This window comes from Heptranchias perlo, chromosome 41, assembly GCF_035084215.1.
Source record: "Heptranchias perlo isolate sHepPer1 chromosome 41, sHepPer1.hap1, whole genome shotgun sequence".
NCBI classification, from domain to species: Eukaryota; Metazoa; Chordata; class Chondrichthyes; order Hexanchiformes; family Hexanchidae; genus Heptranchias; species Heptranchias perlo.
In genome coordinates, this window is record NC_090365.1 from 9,706,579 (window position 1) to 9,723,403 (window position 16,825).

The 16,825-nt window shown below is 45.8% G+C and overlaps 1 protein-coding gene across 3 annotated transcripts in view; it reads right to left on the reverse strand.

The window, feature by feature from the left end:
* The window catches only part of LOC137306045 (cytochrome P450 2F3-like), a 65,598-nt gene that overhangs the window by 18,271 nt on the left and 30,502 nt on the right, over window positions 1–16,825 (reverse strand). For 2 of the 3 annotated variants that reach the window (XM_067975075.1, XM_067975076.1), the window contains exons 7-8: window positions 13,016–13,203; window positions 8,303–8,444 (exon numbers count right to left, since the gene is read on the reverse strand). In XM_067975075.1, the coding sequence (XP_067831176.1) occupies window positions 8,303–8,444; window positions 13,016–13,203 (330 nt within the window). Of the gene's footprint in view, window positions 1–2,877; window positions 6,393–8,302; window positions 8,445–13,015; window positions 13,204–16,825 lie in introns of those variants that run through there. The other variant, XM_067975074.1, reaches the window with a different exon arrangement.

Consider the following 16,825-nt stretch of genomic DNA (forward strand, 5'->3'; position numbering starts at 1 on the left):
AGAGCACCTGCGACCAGTTCGAACTGACCTTGGGGGCCAGGGTAAATGGTAGCAAGAGAGAGGCCATGTTCTTTGGGAACTGGACCGACCGATCCTTTGTCCCCTTCACCGTCAGGCCGGTGCTGGGGATCTGGTTCGGGGGGGCCAGGGCGTGCACCAAAAACTGGGAGGAGCGTATTGCCAAGGTGAAGCAGAAACTGGGACTGTGGGATCGACGATCCCTCTCGATCGTGAGCAAAGACCTGGTCATCAGGTGCGAGGTGCTCTCGGTGTTGCTGTATGTGGCGCAGGTCTGGCCTATACCTCGCTCCTGCGCCGCGACAGTCACCCGAGCCATCTTCAACTTTATCTGGAGATCAAAAATGGACCGTGTCCGCAGGGACACGATGTACAAACCTCCAGAGAAAGAGGGGAAAGGCGTGCCAAACATGGCCCTCATCCTTATCAAGCTGTGCGAAGACCCTCGGTACGCAAACACAAAGTGTCACTACGTGCTGAGGTTCTACCTGTCCCCGGTGTTGAGAAGGATGGGCCTGGCCACACTGCCACGGAACGCTCCGTCCATTTGGACTGTTCCGCCCCACCTGCCCTTCGTGGAAAAGTTTGTGCAGAAAAACACCTTTGACCACAGGCGTTCAGCAAGTGGTCCGCACGTAACGTCCTCGAGACCCTGCGGGAAAAGGAGATGGTGGATCCTGTGGGTTGGTTCCCCGAGCAGACTGTCAATGTCATTTGGCAGAACGCCTCATCGCCAGAGCTTTCAAACAAGCACCAAGACCTAGCTTGGCTGGTGGTGAGAAGGGTCCTTCCCGTCAGATCCTTCATGCACTCCCAGAGTCTCAGCGCCATCGCGCGCTGTCCCCGAGGAGGCTGCGGTGGAGACGAGACCGTCACCCATCTCCTTCTGGAATGTGCCTTTGCAAAGAAGGTCTGGAGAGAGATGCAGTGGTATCTGTCCAGGTTCGTCCCGAGCAGTTCCGTAACACAGGACTCTGTGCTCTACGGGCTGTTCCCGGGGACGCACACTGAGACGGACATCAACTGCTGCTGGAAGACCATTAACTCGGTGAAAGACGCCCTTTGGTCTGCCCGAAACTTGCTGGTCTTCCAGTGCACGGAGCTGTCCTCGACCGAGTGTTGCAGACTGGCACATTCCAAGGTCCAGGACTACGTGCTCAGGGACGCACTGAGGATGGGTGCAGCCGCCGCAAAGGCTCTGTGGGGAAAGGCAACCGTTTAGAGGCTTTCCACCATTGTATACCGAGGGGCTGCAATCAGGGAAAAACCCCCCCGGGCAGAATGTAAAATTCAAATTGATGTAATGAATCTGTAATGTACCTGTAATTAATCTGTAATCAATAATCTGTATTGAGTATAAAGCAATGAGACACCCCAGAGTGTCATGAATTGTAATTATGTACAATGTGTTCATTGAACTGTACTTGATGTAACCTGCAAATTGTACAATCATATTTGGAATGTGATATGACAACTGTATTGTATGTTTTGCTGCAAATTTTATGAATGAAGTATATTTTAATGAAAAAAAACAGAACACTTATTTGAATATATTTATTGGCCTTTGTTGCTATAAATATTTCAAACCCTATTTGTCTGGGTTCTATCAGATTATGAAGTTAGAATAAATACATGAGGGCTGGTTGCTAAAAAGTGTCATAGTCTCCCGTAGGAGACTGAGAGAGAAATCAATACTCATATTCTTCACAGATTATTAAATAGAATAGTTCCTGCAGTCCCCATGTTCTTACACTGGGGGTGCATGCGACCTTTAGTATGAAGTGACTTCCTATTACTGTTTAACTGAAGGCAGAAAGTTAAATATAACACAACAACAACAACCTGCATTTATATAGCGCCTTTAATGTAGTAAAACGTCCCAAGGCGCTTCACAGGAGCGTTATCAAACAAAATTTGACACCGAGCCACATAAGGAGGTATTAGAACCAAACTTGTTCAAAAAGGTAGGTTTTAAGGAGCATCTTAAAGGAGGAGAGAGAGGCGGAGAGGTTTAGGGAGGGAATTCCAGAGCTTAGGGCCTAGGCAGCTGAAGGCATGGCCGCCAATGGTGGAGCGATTAAAATCAGGGATGCGCAAGAGGAGGAGTGCAGAGATCTCGTAGTGTTGTAGGGCTGGAGGAGGTTACAGAGATAGGGAGGGGCGAGTGGGCCGTGGAGGGATTTGAAAACAAGGATGATAATTTTGAAATCGAGGTCTTCCCAGTCCGGGAGCCAATGTAGGTCAGCGAGCACAGGGGTGACGGGTGACGGGTGAACTGGACTTGGTGCGAGTTTGGATACAGGCAGCAGAGTTTTGGATGAGCCCAAGTTTATGGAGAGTGGAAGATGGGAGGCCGGCCAGGAGAGTATTGGAGTAGTCCAGTCTGGAGGTAACAAAGGCATGGATGAGGATTTCAGCAGCAGATGAGCTGAGGCAGGGTTGGAGATGGATGATGAATATAAGCACTTTTACCATTTATGACTAGGGTTAAGGAGCTGAAATGCTGCTAGTTTTTAGGAATCAGAATATTTCCATATAATTTGCATATATTTTTTACAATGTGTTAGAAGTGTTGAACTGCCTGTAGACCCATCACCCCTGTGCTTGCTGACCTACATTGGCTCCCACACCGGCAACGCCTTGATTTAAAATTCTCAGCCTTGTATTCAAATCTCTCCATGTCCTCGCCCTTCCCTATCTCTGTAACCTCCTCCAGCCCTACAACTGTCCGAGATCTCTGCGCTCCTCCCATTCTGGCCTCTTGCGCATCTCTGATTTTAATCACCCCACCATTGGTGGCCGTGCCTTCAGCTGCCTAGGCCCTAAGCTCTGGAATTCCCTCCCTGAACCTCTCCCCCCCCCCTCCACCTCTCAGTCCTCCTTTATGATGCTCCTCTCTAACCAAGCTTTTGGTCGCCTGCTCTAATCTCCTTATGTGGCTCAGTGTCAAATTTTGTCTGATTACGCTCCTTTGAAGCGCTTTGGGATGTTTTACTACGTTAAAGGCACTATATAAATGCAAGTTGTTGTTGCAACTAACCAGATGAACATCTGCAACTAACCAGCTGAACATCTGCAACTAACCAGATGAACATCTGCAACTAACATGCAAACACTTTGGCTCTCTCTATCACTCTCTCCATCTTTGTCTCTTGCTCTGTCTCTTGCTCTCTCTCGCTCACGCTCTTGCTCTCTGTGTCTCTCTCTTGCTCCCTGTATCTCTAAGATTTCTAAGCCCTCTTTGTATCTGTCTCTCTATCTCTCTCTTGCTCTCTTTGTCTCCCTCTCTCTATTGCTCTCTCTCACTAGTTGATTGGAGACTTAGTGAGTGTGGGACCTACACCCTGATGATGCAGATTTTTATCTTAGTGAAAAGGAAATTAACTAAAATTATTGCAATTTACGAATATTTTCAGCAGATTTTAATTTTCATATCAGAAGCCATCAATAATAATGAAAATTGGCCCAAAATGTGGCTAAATCGTATTGGATTAAATAATACTCAGAAAGGTGAGCATTTCGAATGTGAAAGGGCTTGCTCCAAACTTTGATATTTAAATGGGGAGAAAGATCAGGTCTGAACAGTCAAACGAGATATTGTTAATTGCTGTTTGTGAATTGAAGGAACCTATAATATGACTAGCCAGGGCTGGTTTGGTTTAGATTCACTTAGTTACTGGTTAATTAACACAATCCAGCATCTGATTGTTGGTAAAGTGTAACTTTATTGTTACATTTTTCCTTCCCTTTCTAATTCCCATTAGATATTAATATATCTCAAAAATGTCAGACACAATCATATTACTAACTTAAAGTGCCTTTAGGACCTTGCTGATGTTTCTTGGTTACAGATAGGAAGCTAGATTGACATCTGATACGTAAGACATTTCATATAAGATCTACCCTGATAAAAAAAAATGCCACATATCCTGTTAACATCGGCCAAAGAAAGGACAAATGCTAAGCAAGACACTGCCAGTAACTCCTGCACCTCAGGAGGAAGTTGTGACACTGCATTGTTACTGTCAGTACGCCCTCTGGAATGCAGAGCCTGGAGGTCCCGTATCTCGACAGTCTGTGTCTACCTGCCTTGCTCTTGCTGTTAACTGGGAGATGCCCGGTGCTTTATTTAACAAGCTGTAGCCTGTGTAAGTACACGCCCTGGGTTATTGGGCCGGGCGAGTTTTATTGCAAAACACACACACACACATCAGAGGAGATTTACTGACCCAATATCATTTAGCAACGCCCAGCTGTTGCACAGATGCTGGCTGCCCTTGCTACCTGACGCTGTCTGGACGTGCAAGCCCGGATGTCAAGTGTTGGCCCATCTGTTGACTTGAGGGAGGGGTGTGGGAGAAATCACAGCCGAGACTGGTCCACTGCTGCCTTTTCCTATTCCTGCCCCTACTGGGTCTGGAGGGTGTAGTGTTAGATGAAGAGGGGTTGGAGGAAGCTCACGTAGAGCATAAACACCGGCATGGACCAGTTGGGCCGAATGGCCTGTTTCTGTGCTGTACCTTCTATGTAATTCTATGCAACTTCCACCCGCCCCCTGACCCCCGGATTGGTTTCCTAGGTCGGGGGTCATTACGTGTATGCCTGGTAGGTTTCCAGCAGGATATCCGCCAGTGAGTGGGAACCTGCCCAATGGCCCCTGCCCCTAGGTAGATCCAGGCGGCTCTGCAGCTCCAGAAGACACGGGAGCTGTTCAAGAGGCCACTGGGCCACAATCAACCATTTCCTGAAGGCCTCAACCAACACCCACAGCAGGTAAGAGATTGGGGCAGAAATGGAGAGAAAGAAAGACAACCTGCATTTAGATAGCACTTTTCACAACCTCAGAATGTCCCAAACCCATGGATTTCCCATATCCCTTTACAGCTAATGAAGTACTTCTTTTTGAAGCGTCGTCACTGTTGTAATGTAGGAAACACGGCAACCAATTTGCGCACAGCAAGATCCCACAAACAGCAATGTGAAACGGGTAATCTGTTTCAGTGATGTTGGGCTCAAGTCTCTGGAGTGGGACTTGAACCCAGAACCTCTGACTCAGGCGAGAGTACTGCCCACTGAGCCGCGACTGGCATCTAGGAGGCCTTTACTAGGCCCTGTCCCTCACTCAAGAGACTTCATCCCGCAAGAGGCTATTGCCAGGCTTCACCTGGCAGTCCCAGGGACTGGGGGGTGGATGGGAGGGAAGTGGGCCGGGAACCCAGGCATTTAAAGGCAGTTGGCAGGGGAGAGCTGCCTTGTGGCGGTCCCGACTGGGGTGGGGGTGGGGGAGCTGAGAGCGTTGGGACCAGGACGCGCCCGATTTTCCCCACTGTTTCCCCACCCGATTTGGGGGGGGGGGGGGAAATCCATGGGGGAGCTGATTTTCCCTCCATAGCCATTGGGCACTGAGGCCGAGGGTCATGTTTACTGCCGCATCGGCTGGGATCAGATAACTCGGTATGGACCAGGGACTAAAGCCGGGGCTTCCACTGGGTGGTGTGGCTCAGTATCACACCTGGTATCCCCTTCCATGGGGATGTCTGGGCTGTTCCAGGTACCAGCCTGAAGCATTGCCCAATCATTCTTCAACCGATGACTGGCACTCGAAATAAAAGGTTTAAAGGGTAGAAGTTACTTTCAGTGATGTTACTGCATCAAATCTGCCGGATTGTCGTAAAAACCCAACTAGTTCACAAATGTCCTTCAGGGAAGGGAACCTGCTGTCTTTACCCGGTCTGGGCCTACGCATGACTCCAATCCACACTATAAAGTTGACTCTTAATGCCCAACTAAAGATGGGCAATAAATACTGCCTTGCCAGCTAGGGTTGCCAACTCTAGTCGGACGTATTCCTGGAGGTTTCATCACATGACCTCCTGCCACACCTGGTCAAACAGCCTTTTTTTTGCCGACCTCCGATTTCTTTTCGAAGCAATAAACAAAATGGTCAAAGCATTTTTTTTTTCTAAAAACACTCACAATTTTTGTTTGCATGATTATTCTCCCGGGTTTTTAATCGCAGCAGGAGATTAATCTTCAATTGCTGGAGACTCCAGGACACTCGGGGAGATTTGGTGACTCTAATAGCCCACATCCCGAGAACAAATTAAAACTTGCTCCTTATACAGTAACATCGTGAGAGTAATTTCAACCCCTTATTGACCACGTGGCTTGATATTTTTTTGTTCATGCTGATTTACGAGGAACACAATATAATTGGTATGGACGATGCAGGGTTGAGAAGCCGCTGGACAGTGGGGTGATATCAATGGTGTTTGGGCCTGTGAGGGATCGGAGGGTGAAGTTCTGCAGCAGGGTCGTCAGGAACAGGAAAAGCTGCATTTGAGCTACGGCCTCACCGATGCACATACGTTTCCCTGTAAAACATACACAAGTAATTCAGGGGTGTAAGGAACCGACCTCAGTACAACAGTGTAATGGGGAGTCACCAGAACACGCGTTCAAACTGGCCTTTTACAGGGTGGGGGGTTATATTGGTTCTTCGATAGTCATCGCTCTGCCATTGGTGGCCGTGCCTTCAGCTGCCTAGGCCCAAAGCTCTGGAATTCCCTCCCTAAACCTCTCCGCCTCTCTCTCCTCCTTTAAGATGCTCCTTAAAACCTACCTCTTTGACCAAGCTTTTGGTCACCTGTCCTAATATCTCCTCATGTGGCTCGGTGTCAAATTTTGTTTGCTGATCGCTCCTGTGAAGCGCCTTGGGACGTTTTACTACGTTAAAGGCGCTATATAAATGCAAGTTGTTGTTGTTTTCCAACCAGGGAGCCACAATAATGTGAGTTCATCAAAAAGTGTTATGAGGGGGATGACATGGGAATGACAACATGGCCATCCAGTCAGTGTTGGTGTTTATCCTCCACACGAGCAGTATCCTAATCCCTTGTGCTCACCCTGTTCCCATATCCCTTTATTCACCTTGCCTTCAACCATCTATCTAACTTATTCTTAAAGGGGGTGATTTTAACCCAACACCCACCCTGACGGAAACCGGACAGGTAGGCAGTTAAAATGCAAGGATGCTGCCATCTGCAATTTTAACCTGCTCTCCTGAGCAGGCAGCCAGGACACCCGCCCAAACCCGGCAGGGTCCTTCCTTACATAGGCCTGGCGAGTCCTGATGATGTCATTGGGACCCGACTGCCATTTTAACTCAGGCCTGAGTGGGGAAACTGCCGTGACTTTCCCTCCAGGCCTCCCTGAGACAGAAGAGGATCAGGTCCAGGAGAGGCCAAGAAAGGGAAGGGTTTGTCTGTCCTTTGTTGGGGCCCAGGAAGAGCAGGAGAACTCCTTCGAGCCCCATAAGGAAAGCTTAGGCCTCCCCCTCCCAACGTTGCGAACACAAGACCCCAGAACCTGATCCCACCACCCAGTCTGTGTGGTTTTCTGCCGATTCCCACCTGTTCGAGGTGGGAAGTCAGCCAGCGGGATTTAAATGAGGTCTGGCTGTTAACATTCGGCCGTGGGCGGCCGGCAAATTAATTCGCAAGCGTGGATTTCCCACCGGAAACCCGCTGGCAGTTAAAATCAAGCCTACGGTCTCTGCGTCAGTCGCTAACTCTGGCAGTGCATTTCAACAGCCTCACAACCCTAGATCTACTAGGTTAATAAAGCAAGGTGGAAAACTAAACAACAGAAGACGGAGAAAGGGTAGTTCAGAGAGAAAAGGGCAGGCTCTATTACTCTGTACGTTCCTCTGTTATTCTTCCTAAGTTCCAACTACACTGTCCCACATATAAGAACAGGAGTAGGCCATTCAGCCCCTCGAGCCTGTTCACCCGTTCAATTAGATCACGGTTGATCTGTACCTTAACTCCATTTACCCGCCTTGGTTCCAAATCCCTTAATACCCTTCCCTAACAAAAATCTATTAATCTCAGTTTTGAAATTTTCAATTGACCCCCAGCCTCAACAGCTTTTTGGGGGAGAGAGTTCCAGATTTCCACTCCCCTTTGTGTGAAGAAGTGCTTCCTGACATCACCTCTGAACGGCCTAGCTCTAATTTTAAGGTTATGGCCCCTTGTTCTGGACTCCCCCCACCAGAGGAAATAGTTTCTCCCTTTCTACCCAATCGACTCCTTTAATAACCTTAAACACACATTCTGATGGGTTGAAATCTCCTATTTTAACTCGTTCTTTCCCAGGAACTCAGTCTTCGCTCCTTCCTCTTTTCAGCCTAGCTGCCATCTTGCACTCTGGGCCTTGACCCCTTCACCTCACTTTTGCAATTTAAAAGAGAAAAAACACACACATACATAAATATTGCCCAAACCTGCAGAAAATGGCATGAAGGCCTCATTTTCTTTCATTTGTCCCTTTTCATCCAGAAAATGATCCGGGTTGAATGATTCCGGACGCTCCCAACAACTGGAATCATACAAAACAGATGCGAGGAGAGGGATCACAATCATTCCCTAAAAGAAAACACAGAGATTAAAGTCAATGTACCACCCACATCATTAACCTGGCCAGTCTCGATCCTGGAAAGGTCCGTGGTTTGGCCCTTTAAAGAAGGAAAGAATTTGCATTCATATAACGCATTTCACAACCTCAGGATGTCCCAAAGCACTTTACTGATAATGAAGTACTTGGTGTGGATACACAGTGTGAACGGAGAGTTTGGTACGTGTGGGAGTTTAAGGGTTAATCTCTTGTGGGAGTTTAAGGGTTAATCTCTTTAAAATCTAGTGCATATTGCTTTCAACTGTTTAAGTTCAATTGCTATTAGCTGTTTAAGTTCAATTTTAAAGTTTAAATTTTTAAGTTTCTGTCAGGCTTCAGCAGAGAGAGCTGCTGTAGCAAGTTAATTGGTTAGCTAGGTTAAACTGGTACCTGAAGGTGAGGCAGGCCTGACTCATCTGAGTCTCAAATTGTAGAAATACAGGGGCCTGTCAGTGCGAACAGCACGGTGTGCGGATACACAGTGTGAACTGAGAGTTTGGTACATGTGGGAGTAGAGGGAAGGAGGTGCTGCTTTGCCTTGCTTTTCCTAGTGTAGGAGGGAGGGATTTAGATTCCTGGGACATTGGGACCGGTTCTGGGGAAGGTGGGACCTGTACAAGCGAGACGGGTTACACCTGAGCAGGACCGGGACCAATGTCCTCGCGGGAGTGTTTGCTAGTGCTGTTGGGGAAGGTTTAAACTAGAGTGGCAGGGGGATGGGAACCTGAGTGGGGAGTCAGAAGGGAATAAAATTGAGAGCAGCAAGAGAGGGGAAGACCCAGAGGAAATCTACAATACAAATAGTACAAACAATTGTTCAAGAACAAGTGAAAGGGAAAAGCGTAGAGCAGCGGAAAGAAAGTATACTTTAGGCACGACAGAAAAAATAAAAACTAGAAGGCGTAAGGCGATTAACCCAGCATCAAAGCTGTGGCGAGGGTTGGGAACCTGAGCAGGGAGACAGAGGAAAGCGTGTCAGGAAGGGACAGAACGTATGGAGTAAAAGGTAAAGTGTTAAAAAAGGAAAAAGCAGGAACTAAGTGTCACAAAACATATTTGAAAGTTCTTTATCTGAATGCATGTAGCATTCGTAACAAAATGGATGAGTTAACGGCACAAATAACTACGTATGGGTATGATCTTGTGGCCATTACAGAAACATGGCTGCAGGGTGACAACGACTGGGAATTAAATATGCCAGGGTATTTAACAATCAGGAAGGACAGGCAGGAAGGAAGGGGAGGTGGGGTGGCTATGTTAATAAAGGAAGGAATCACTGTAATATAGAGAAATTATATTGGGACAAAGGATCAGGATAATGAAACAGTTTGGGTAGAGATAAGGAATAATAAGGGGAAAAAAACACTAGTGGGCGTAGTATATAGGCCTCCTAATAGTTGCAACTCTGCTGGAAGAAGTATTAATCAGGAAATAGTCGGGGCATGTAATAAGGGAACAGCTATAATTATGGGGGATTGTAACTATCATATTAACTGGACAAATCAAATTGGGCAGGGCAGCCTTGAGGAAGAGTTTATTGAGTGTATTAGGGATGGATTTCTTGAGCAGTATGTAACTGATCCTACAAGGGGGCAAGCAACCTTGGACCTGGTCCTGTGTAATGAGCCAGGATTAATTAATAATGTCCTAGTTAAGGATCCCCTTGGAATGAGTGACCATAACATGGTTACATTCCATATCCAATAAGAGGGTGAGAAGGTTGGTTCTCAAACAAGCGTACTGAGCTTGAATAAAGGAGACTATGATGGTATGAGAGCGGAATTAATTAAAGTGGACTGGGAAAATAGATTAAAGGGTAAGACAGTACATGAGCAATGGTGTTCATTCAAGGAGTTATTTTACAACTTTCAAAAAAAAATATTCCACTGAGGAAAAAAGGGTGTAAAAGAAATGACTGCCATCCGTGGCTAAGTAAAGAAATTAAGGATAGTATCCGACTAAAAACAAGGACATATAAGGTAGCCAAACTTAGTGGGAGGTTTGGGAAGTCTTCAAAAGACAGCAAAAAGTAACTAAAGGATTGATTAAGAAAGGGAAGATAGATTATGAAAATAAATTAGCAAAAAATATAAAAACAGATAGCGAGAGTTTCTATCGTTATATAAAAAGAAAAAGGGTGGCTAAGGCAAACGTAGGTCCCTTAGAGGATGAGACCGGGAAATTAATGGTGGGAAACATGGAAATGGCAAAAATGCTGAACAAATATTTTGTTTCAGTCTTTACGGTAGAGGACACTAAGAATATCCCAACACTGGACAAACAGGGGGCTCTAGTGGGGGAGGAGCTAAATACGATTAAAATCACTAAGGAATTGGTACTCAGTAAAATAATGGGACTCAAGGCGGATAAATCCCCTGGACCTGATGGCTTACATCCGAGGGTCTTGAGGGAAGTGGCAGTAGGGATTGTGGATGCTTTGGTAATAATTTTCCAAAATTCTCTGGACTCGGCAAAGGTCCCGGCAGATTGGAAAACTGCTAATGTAACGCCCTTATTTAAAAAGGGTAGTAGGCAGAAGGCTGGAAATTATAGACCAGTTAGCCTAACATCTGTGGTGGGTAAAATTTTGGAGTCTATTATTAAGGAGACAGTAGCGGAACATTTGGATAAACATAATTTAATAGGACAAAGTCAGCATGGCTTTACGAAGGGGAAGTCATGTCTGACAAATTTGCTTGAGTTCTTTGAGTACAGGGTGGATAAAGGGGAACCAGTGGACGTAGTGTATTTAGACTTCCAGAAGTCATTCGACAAGGTGCCACATAAAAGATTATTGCTCAAGATAAAGAATCACTGGATTGGGGGTAATATTCTGGCATGGGTGGAGGATTGGTTATCTAACAGGAAGCAGAGAGTTGGAATAAATGGTTCATTCTCGGACTGGCAACCAGTAGCCAGTGGTGTTCCGCAGGAGTCGGTGCTGGGTCCCCAACTCTTTACAATCTATATTAACGATTTGGAGGAGGGGACCGAGTGTAACGTATCAAAGTTTGCAGATGATACAAAGATGGGAGGGAAAGTGGAGAGTGAGGAGGACATAAAAAACCTACAGGGGGATATAGACAGGCTGGGTGAGTGGGCGGAGATTTGGCAGATGCAATACAATATTGGAAAATGTGAGGTTATGCACTTTGGCAGGAAAAATCAGAGAGCAAGTTATTATCTTAATGGCGAGAAACTGGAAAGTACTGCAGTACAAAGGGATCTGGGGGTCCTAGTGCAAGAAGATCAAAAAGTTAGTATGCAGGTGCAGCAGGTGATCAAGAAGGCCAACGGAATGTTGGCTTTTATTGCTCGGGGGATAGAATATAAAAACAGGGAGGTATTGCTGCGGTTATATAAGGTATTTGTGAGACCGCACCTGGAATACTGCATACAGTTTTGGTCTCCATACTTAAGAAAAGACATACTTGCTCTCGGGGCAGTACAAAGAAGGTTCACTCGGTTAATCCCGGGGATGAGGGGGCAGACATATGAGGAGAGGTTGAGTAGATTGGGACTCTACTCATTGGAGTTCAGAAGAATGAGAGGCGATCTTATTGAAACATATAAGATTGTGAAGGGGCTTGATCGGGTGGATGCGGTAAGGATGTTCCCAGAGATGGGTGAAACTAGAACTAGGGGGCATAATCTTAGAATAAGGGGCTGCTCTTTCAAAACTGAGATGAGGAGAAACTTCTTCACTCAGAGGGTAGTAGGTCTGTGGAATTTGCTGCCCCAGGAAGCTGTGGAAGTAAAGGGAATTAGGGGTTACGGGGAGCGAGCAGGAAATTGGACATGAATTTAGATTTGAGATTAGGATCAGATCAGCCATGATCTTATTGAATGGCGGAGCAGGCTCGAGGGGCCGATTGGCCTAATCCTGCTCCTGCTCCTATTTCTTATGTTCTTATGAAGTGTAGTCACTGTTGCAATGTGAGAAACGCAGCAGCCAATTTGTTCACAGCAAGCTCCCACAAACAGTAATCAGATAATGACCAGATAATCTGTTTTAGTGATGTTGATTGAAGAATAAATATTGGCCAGGACACCGGGGAGAACTCCCCTGCTCTTCTTCGAAATAGTGCCATCGGATGTTTTATGTGCACCTGAGAGGGCAGATGGGGCCTTGGCTGAACGTCTCATCTGAGAGACGGTACCTCTGACAGTGCGGCACTCCCTCAGTACTGCACTGAAGTGTCAGCCTAGATTATATGCTCAAGTCTCTGGAGTGGGACTTGAACCCACAACCTTCTGACTCAGAGGTGAGAGTGCTACCCACTGAATCTCCTGACTCGAATAACAGTGCTGGGGAACTGCACTGGATTTATCACACTGGGGATATCCCACTGGATTTATCACACTGGGGATATCCCACTGGATTTATCACACCGGGGATATCCCACTGGATTTATCACACTGGGGATATCCCACTGGATTTATCACACTGGGGATATCACACTGGATTTATTACACTGGGTATATCCCACTGGAAACTGTGAAGTAACGAGAAACAAAACGACAAATACACTGGTTGTGTTACCTTTGGAATCATGAATCCCCTGAACTCGGTGTCCCTTGACACGGTGTGCGGGAGATTTAACGGGATAATATTGGAGTATCGCTGGATTTCATGGATGACTGCGTTGGTGTAAGGCATCTTCTCTCTGTCTGCAATCGTCGGGGTTCGGTTGGACCCGATCACCTTGTCAATCTCACTTTGAATCTTTTCTAAAAAAAAATACAGTCATCATCAGCATAGGAAAGAGCTGCAAGGGGTGCAGGATTGAGGGGGCTGGAGGTGCAGGATTGAGGGGCTGTAGATGGGGATGGGGAAGAGGCTTGGGGGGGATTTAGGCTTGTGGGGTTCAGGCCCGATGTGGGAGATGTAGGTTTTGGGGGGGCTTTGCACCCAATCCATCTCTCCATTCTCGATGATCTGTGTAAATTCTTTCCAGTGCCAAGAATCAAACTGCCCTGACTCCAGATCTACGAACTGTCACTCATTATAAGTGACAACACTTTGAAAATGTTTAGTCGCGCTTGAAAATAAACCTCCCCCTCTCGATCTTTAGGCGTGTTTGCAAGCTCTGCCTCCCTTGCTGATTGTAAAAATCATTCGCTTACCCCGTCACTGACCCAATTTCACACACACACACTGGGAGTCTCTCGCACACATGGGACCAGAAGTGAGTGAACCTCATAGGGCATTGAGTCCATCGATATGGGCCAATCAGATCATTTGGAAGATAGGACTGAAGTCTATCAGGCCCATATAGATTGGAGTGTGGGACTGGAACCAATCAGATGTTACTGTCCCCCACTGTTTGCTGTGGACAAAGTTAAGGCAGAAAAAATTAAAATGAGTTGATGGTTTCGGAGAGTCCCAGTGCTTATTTAGTGTTTGTCCCCAAAGAAATTATAAATAACAAATAAAATGCAGCTTCTAAAACATTTCAGGTATATGCCCAACTGTTATGTGATGTTTATTTTCTTCAATACTGATTGCAGCTACTTTGTAGAGACAAAATGGATACTCCTTGCTGTGAATTCATTAGCTAATTTTATATGACAATTAACTTATGGAACTGCCAAAGTTTGGAAACAAAATAGGGAGTGGGGTTGGAATGATGTTGAGTATATTCAAGACTGAGATCGGTAGATTTTTGGATTCTAAGGGGAATCAAGGGATATGGGGATAGGGCGGGAAAGTGGAACTGAGGTAAAAGATCAGTCATGATCTTACTTACTTACAGAGCAGGCTCGAGGGGCTGTATGACCTACTCCTGCTCTAATTTCTTATGTTCTTACATTATTTCATTACAAATGATACAGAAATTCACACTCGGAAATGCCAATAAATGTACCACATCAGGAGTCAAAGATCAAAATGTTTTTTGGGTTAGGGTGAGTATTGACAATAATTCCCCTGCCTTCAACATTCACATCCCTCTTCAGTAATTTCCAAATTATCATTGCTGCTTTTGTGTACTGCAATAAAAGTCATTGAATGTTGGATATAACCTCAGCATAGGTTATGACAAACCCATGTCCTGCTGCACTTTTAGTCTAACTTGTATCCAGCCTTGGCTCAGTGGTAGCACTTTCGCCTCTGAGTCCCACTCCAGAGACTTGAGCACAAAATCTAAGTAGACACTCCCATTGCAGTACTGAGGGGAGTGCTGCACTGTCAGAGGGTGCCGTCTTTCAGATGAGGCATTAAACTGAGGCCCTGTCTTTCCTCTCAGGTGGATATAAAAGATCCCTTGGCACCATTTTGAAGTGCAGGGGAGTTCTCCCTGGTGCCCTGACTAATATTTATCCCTCAACCAGCATCACTAAAACAGATTATCTGGTCATTATCACATTGCTGTTTGTGGGATCTTGCTGTGCGCAAATTGGCTGCTGCATTTCCTACATTACAACAGTGACTACACTTCAAAAGTACTTAATTGGCTGTGACGCTCTTTGGGGTGTCCTGAAATCGTGAAATGTGCTATAGAAATGAAAGTTCTCCCTAACTCCTTATCTTTAAATGCCTATATTCTGAGCTGGTTTTTGAACTGTCAGCTTTTTGGGTGATGTGTTAGCTTTCTTGAACCCATTGGTCAGCTTTTTGTAGCTTTTTAGATTGGCCATTCACCCCCACGAGCCTGTTCCGACATTCAATTAGAACATGGCTGATCGGTATCTCAACCCCATTTACCTGCCCTTTGACCCATGTCCCCTGATGCCCTTTTACCTAACAAAAATATTTAACTTTAATTTGAGGCAATCTTCTCGTCTAGACGTTTGAAACGACCGTTGTTGTTTTCTATTACTGAGCAGCGTTGCACGTTTGCTGTCATATCACACTTTCTGAGCACTTCCCATGTGACAGTTGTGAGAGTTGCTGAGGTTTGACACATCACAGTGAACGGTGCAAAAATTGACCCAGCCTCGTTATCTGCAGAAAATCCAAAAGTGAGAAGAGAAATTTTCTAAGTTAAGAATAATTTATTTTTAAATTGTATTTTGGGTGCAATTCTTTAGCTTATTAGAAAGCAAAATCCAATGGGCACCAACCAATGCAGATTCATGTTAAAAAAAAAAGTATAGTTTTTCGTGATGCTGGAGTGAAATAGTTTGATTACAGGACATTGCAGGGACAGACACTGACAAAACAAAATAATAACAGAAAATAATGAAAAGGTAAAATTGTTCTGACTGACCCCCACCCCGCTATTCCCACACTTCCCTATTCCACACTACATTGATTCCTGGGATGAGAGGTTGTCATATGAGGAGAGATTGAGTAGAATGGGCCGATATTCTCTGGAGTTTAGAAGAATAAGAGGTGATCTCATTAAAACATATAAGATTCTAAGGGGGCTTGACAGGGTCGATGCTGAGAGGTTGTTTCCCCCTGGCTGGAGAGACTAGAACTAGGGGGCATAGTCTCAGGATAAGGGGTCGTCCATTTAAGACTGAGATGAGGAGGAATTTCTTCACTCAGAGGGTTGTGAATCTTTGGAATTCTCTACCCCAGAGGGCTGTGGATGCTCAGTCATTGAGTATATTCAAAGCTGAGATCGATAGATTTTTGGTCTCTAGTGGAATGAAAGGATATGGGGATCGGGCGGGAAAGTGGAGTTGAGGTTGAAAATCAGCCATGATCTTATTGAATGGCGGAGCAGGCTCGAGGGGCCGTACGGCCTACTCCTGCTCCTATTTCTTATGTTTCCACTTTTTATTTCAGATTGTGATTTTCCTTTTTATCCTTACAATTGACTCAGCGAGCATGCACTGGTGGTGTAGTGTCACAGACGGTTGCTGTTGTTGTGTGCAGTGGTGTCACAGTCTGTCGGGATAGTTGCGTATAGTAGTGTCACGGTGTGTCGCTATAGTTGTATACAGTAGTGTCACAGTGTCTCACTGTAGTCGTGTACAGTAGCATCTTGAAAACAGAGCAAATTTGCGCACAGCAAGGTCCCATGAAAAGAAATAGATAATTTGTTTTAGATGTTGGTTGAGGGATAAATATTGACCAGTACACCAAGGAGAACTCATTATCGAATAGTCCCACTCCCTCAGTACTGCACTGGAGTGTCAGCCTAGATTATGTACTCAAGCCTCTGGAGTGGGACTTGAACCCATGACTTTCTGACTCAGAGGTGAGAGTGCTACCAACAGAGCAGAGGCTGACACAATTTGATGGAGTTGGTCGATTGGCCAGGGCACTGGAAAAACTCCCTGCTCTCCTTTGAATAGTGACACGAGATCTTTAACATACAACTGAACAGGGTGGGACAGAGCTGCAGTTTCACATCCCATCCAAAAGACGGCACCTCCGACAGTGCAGCACTCCCTCAGT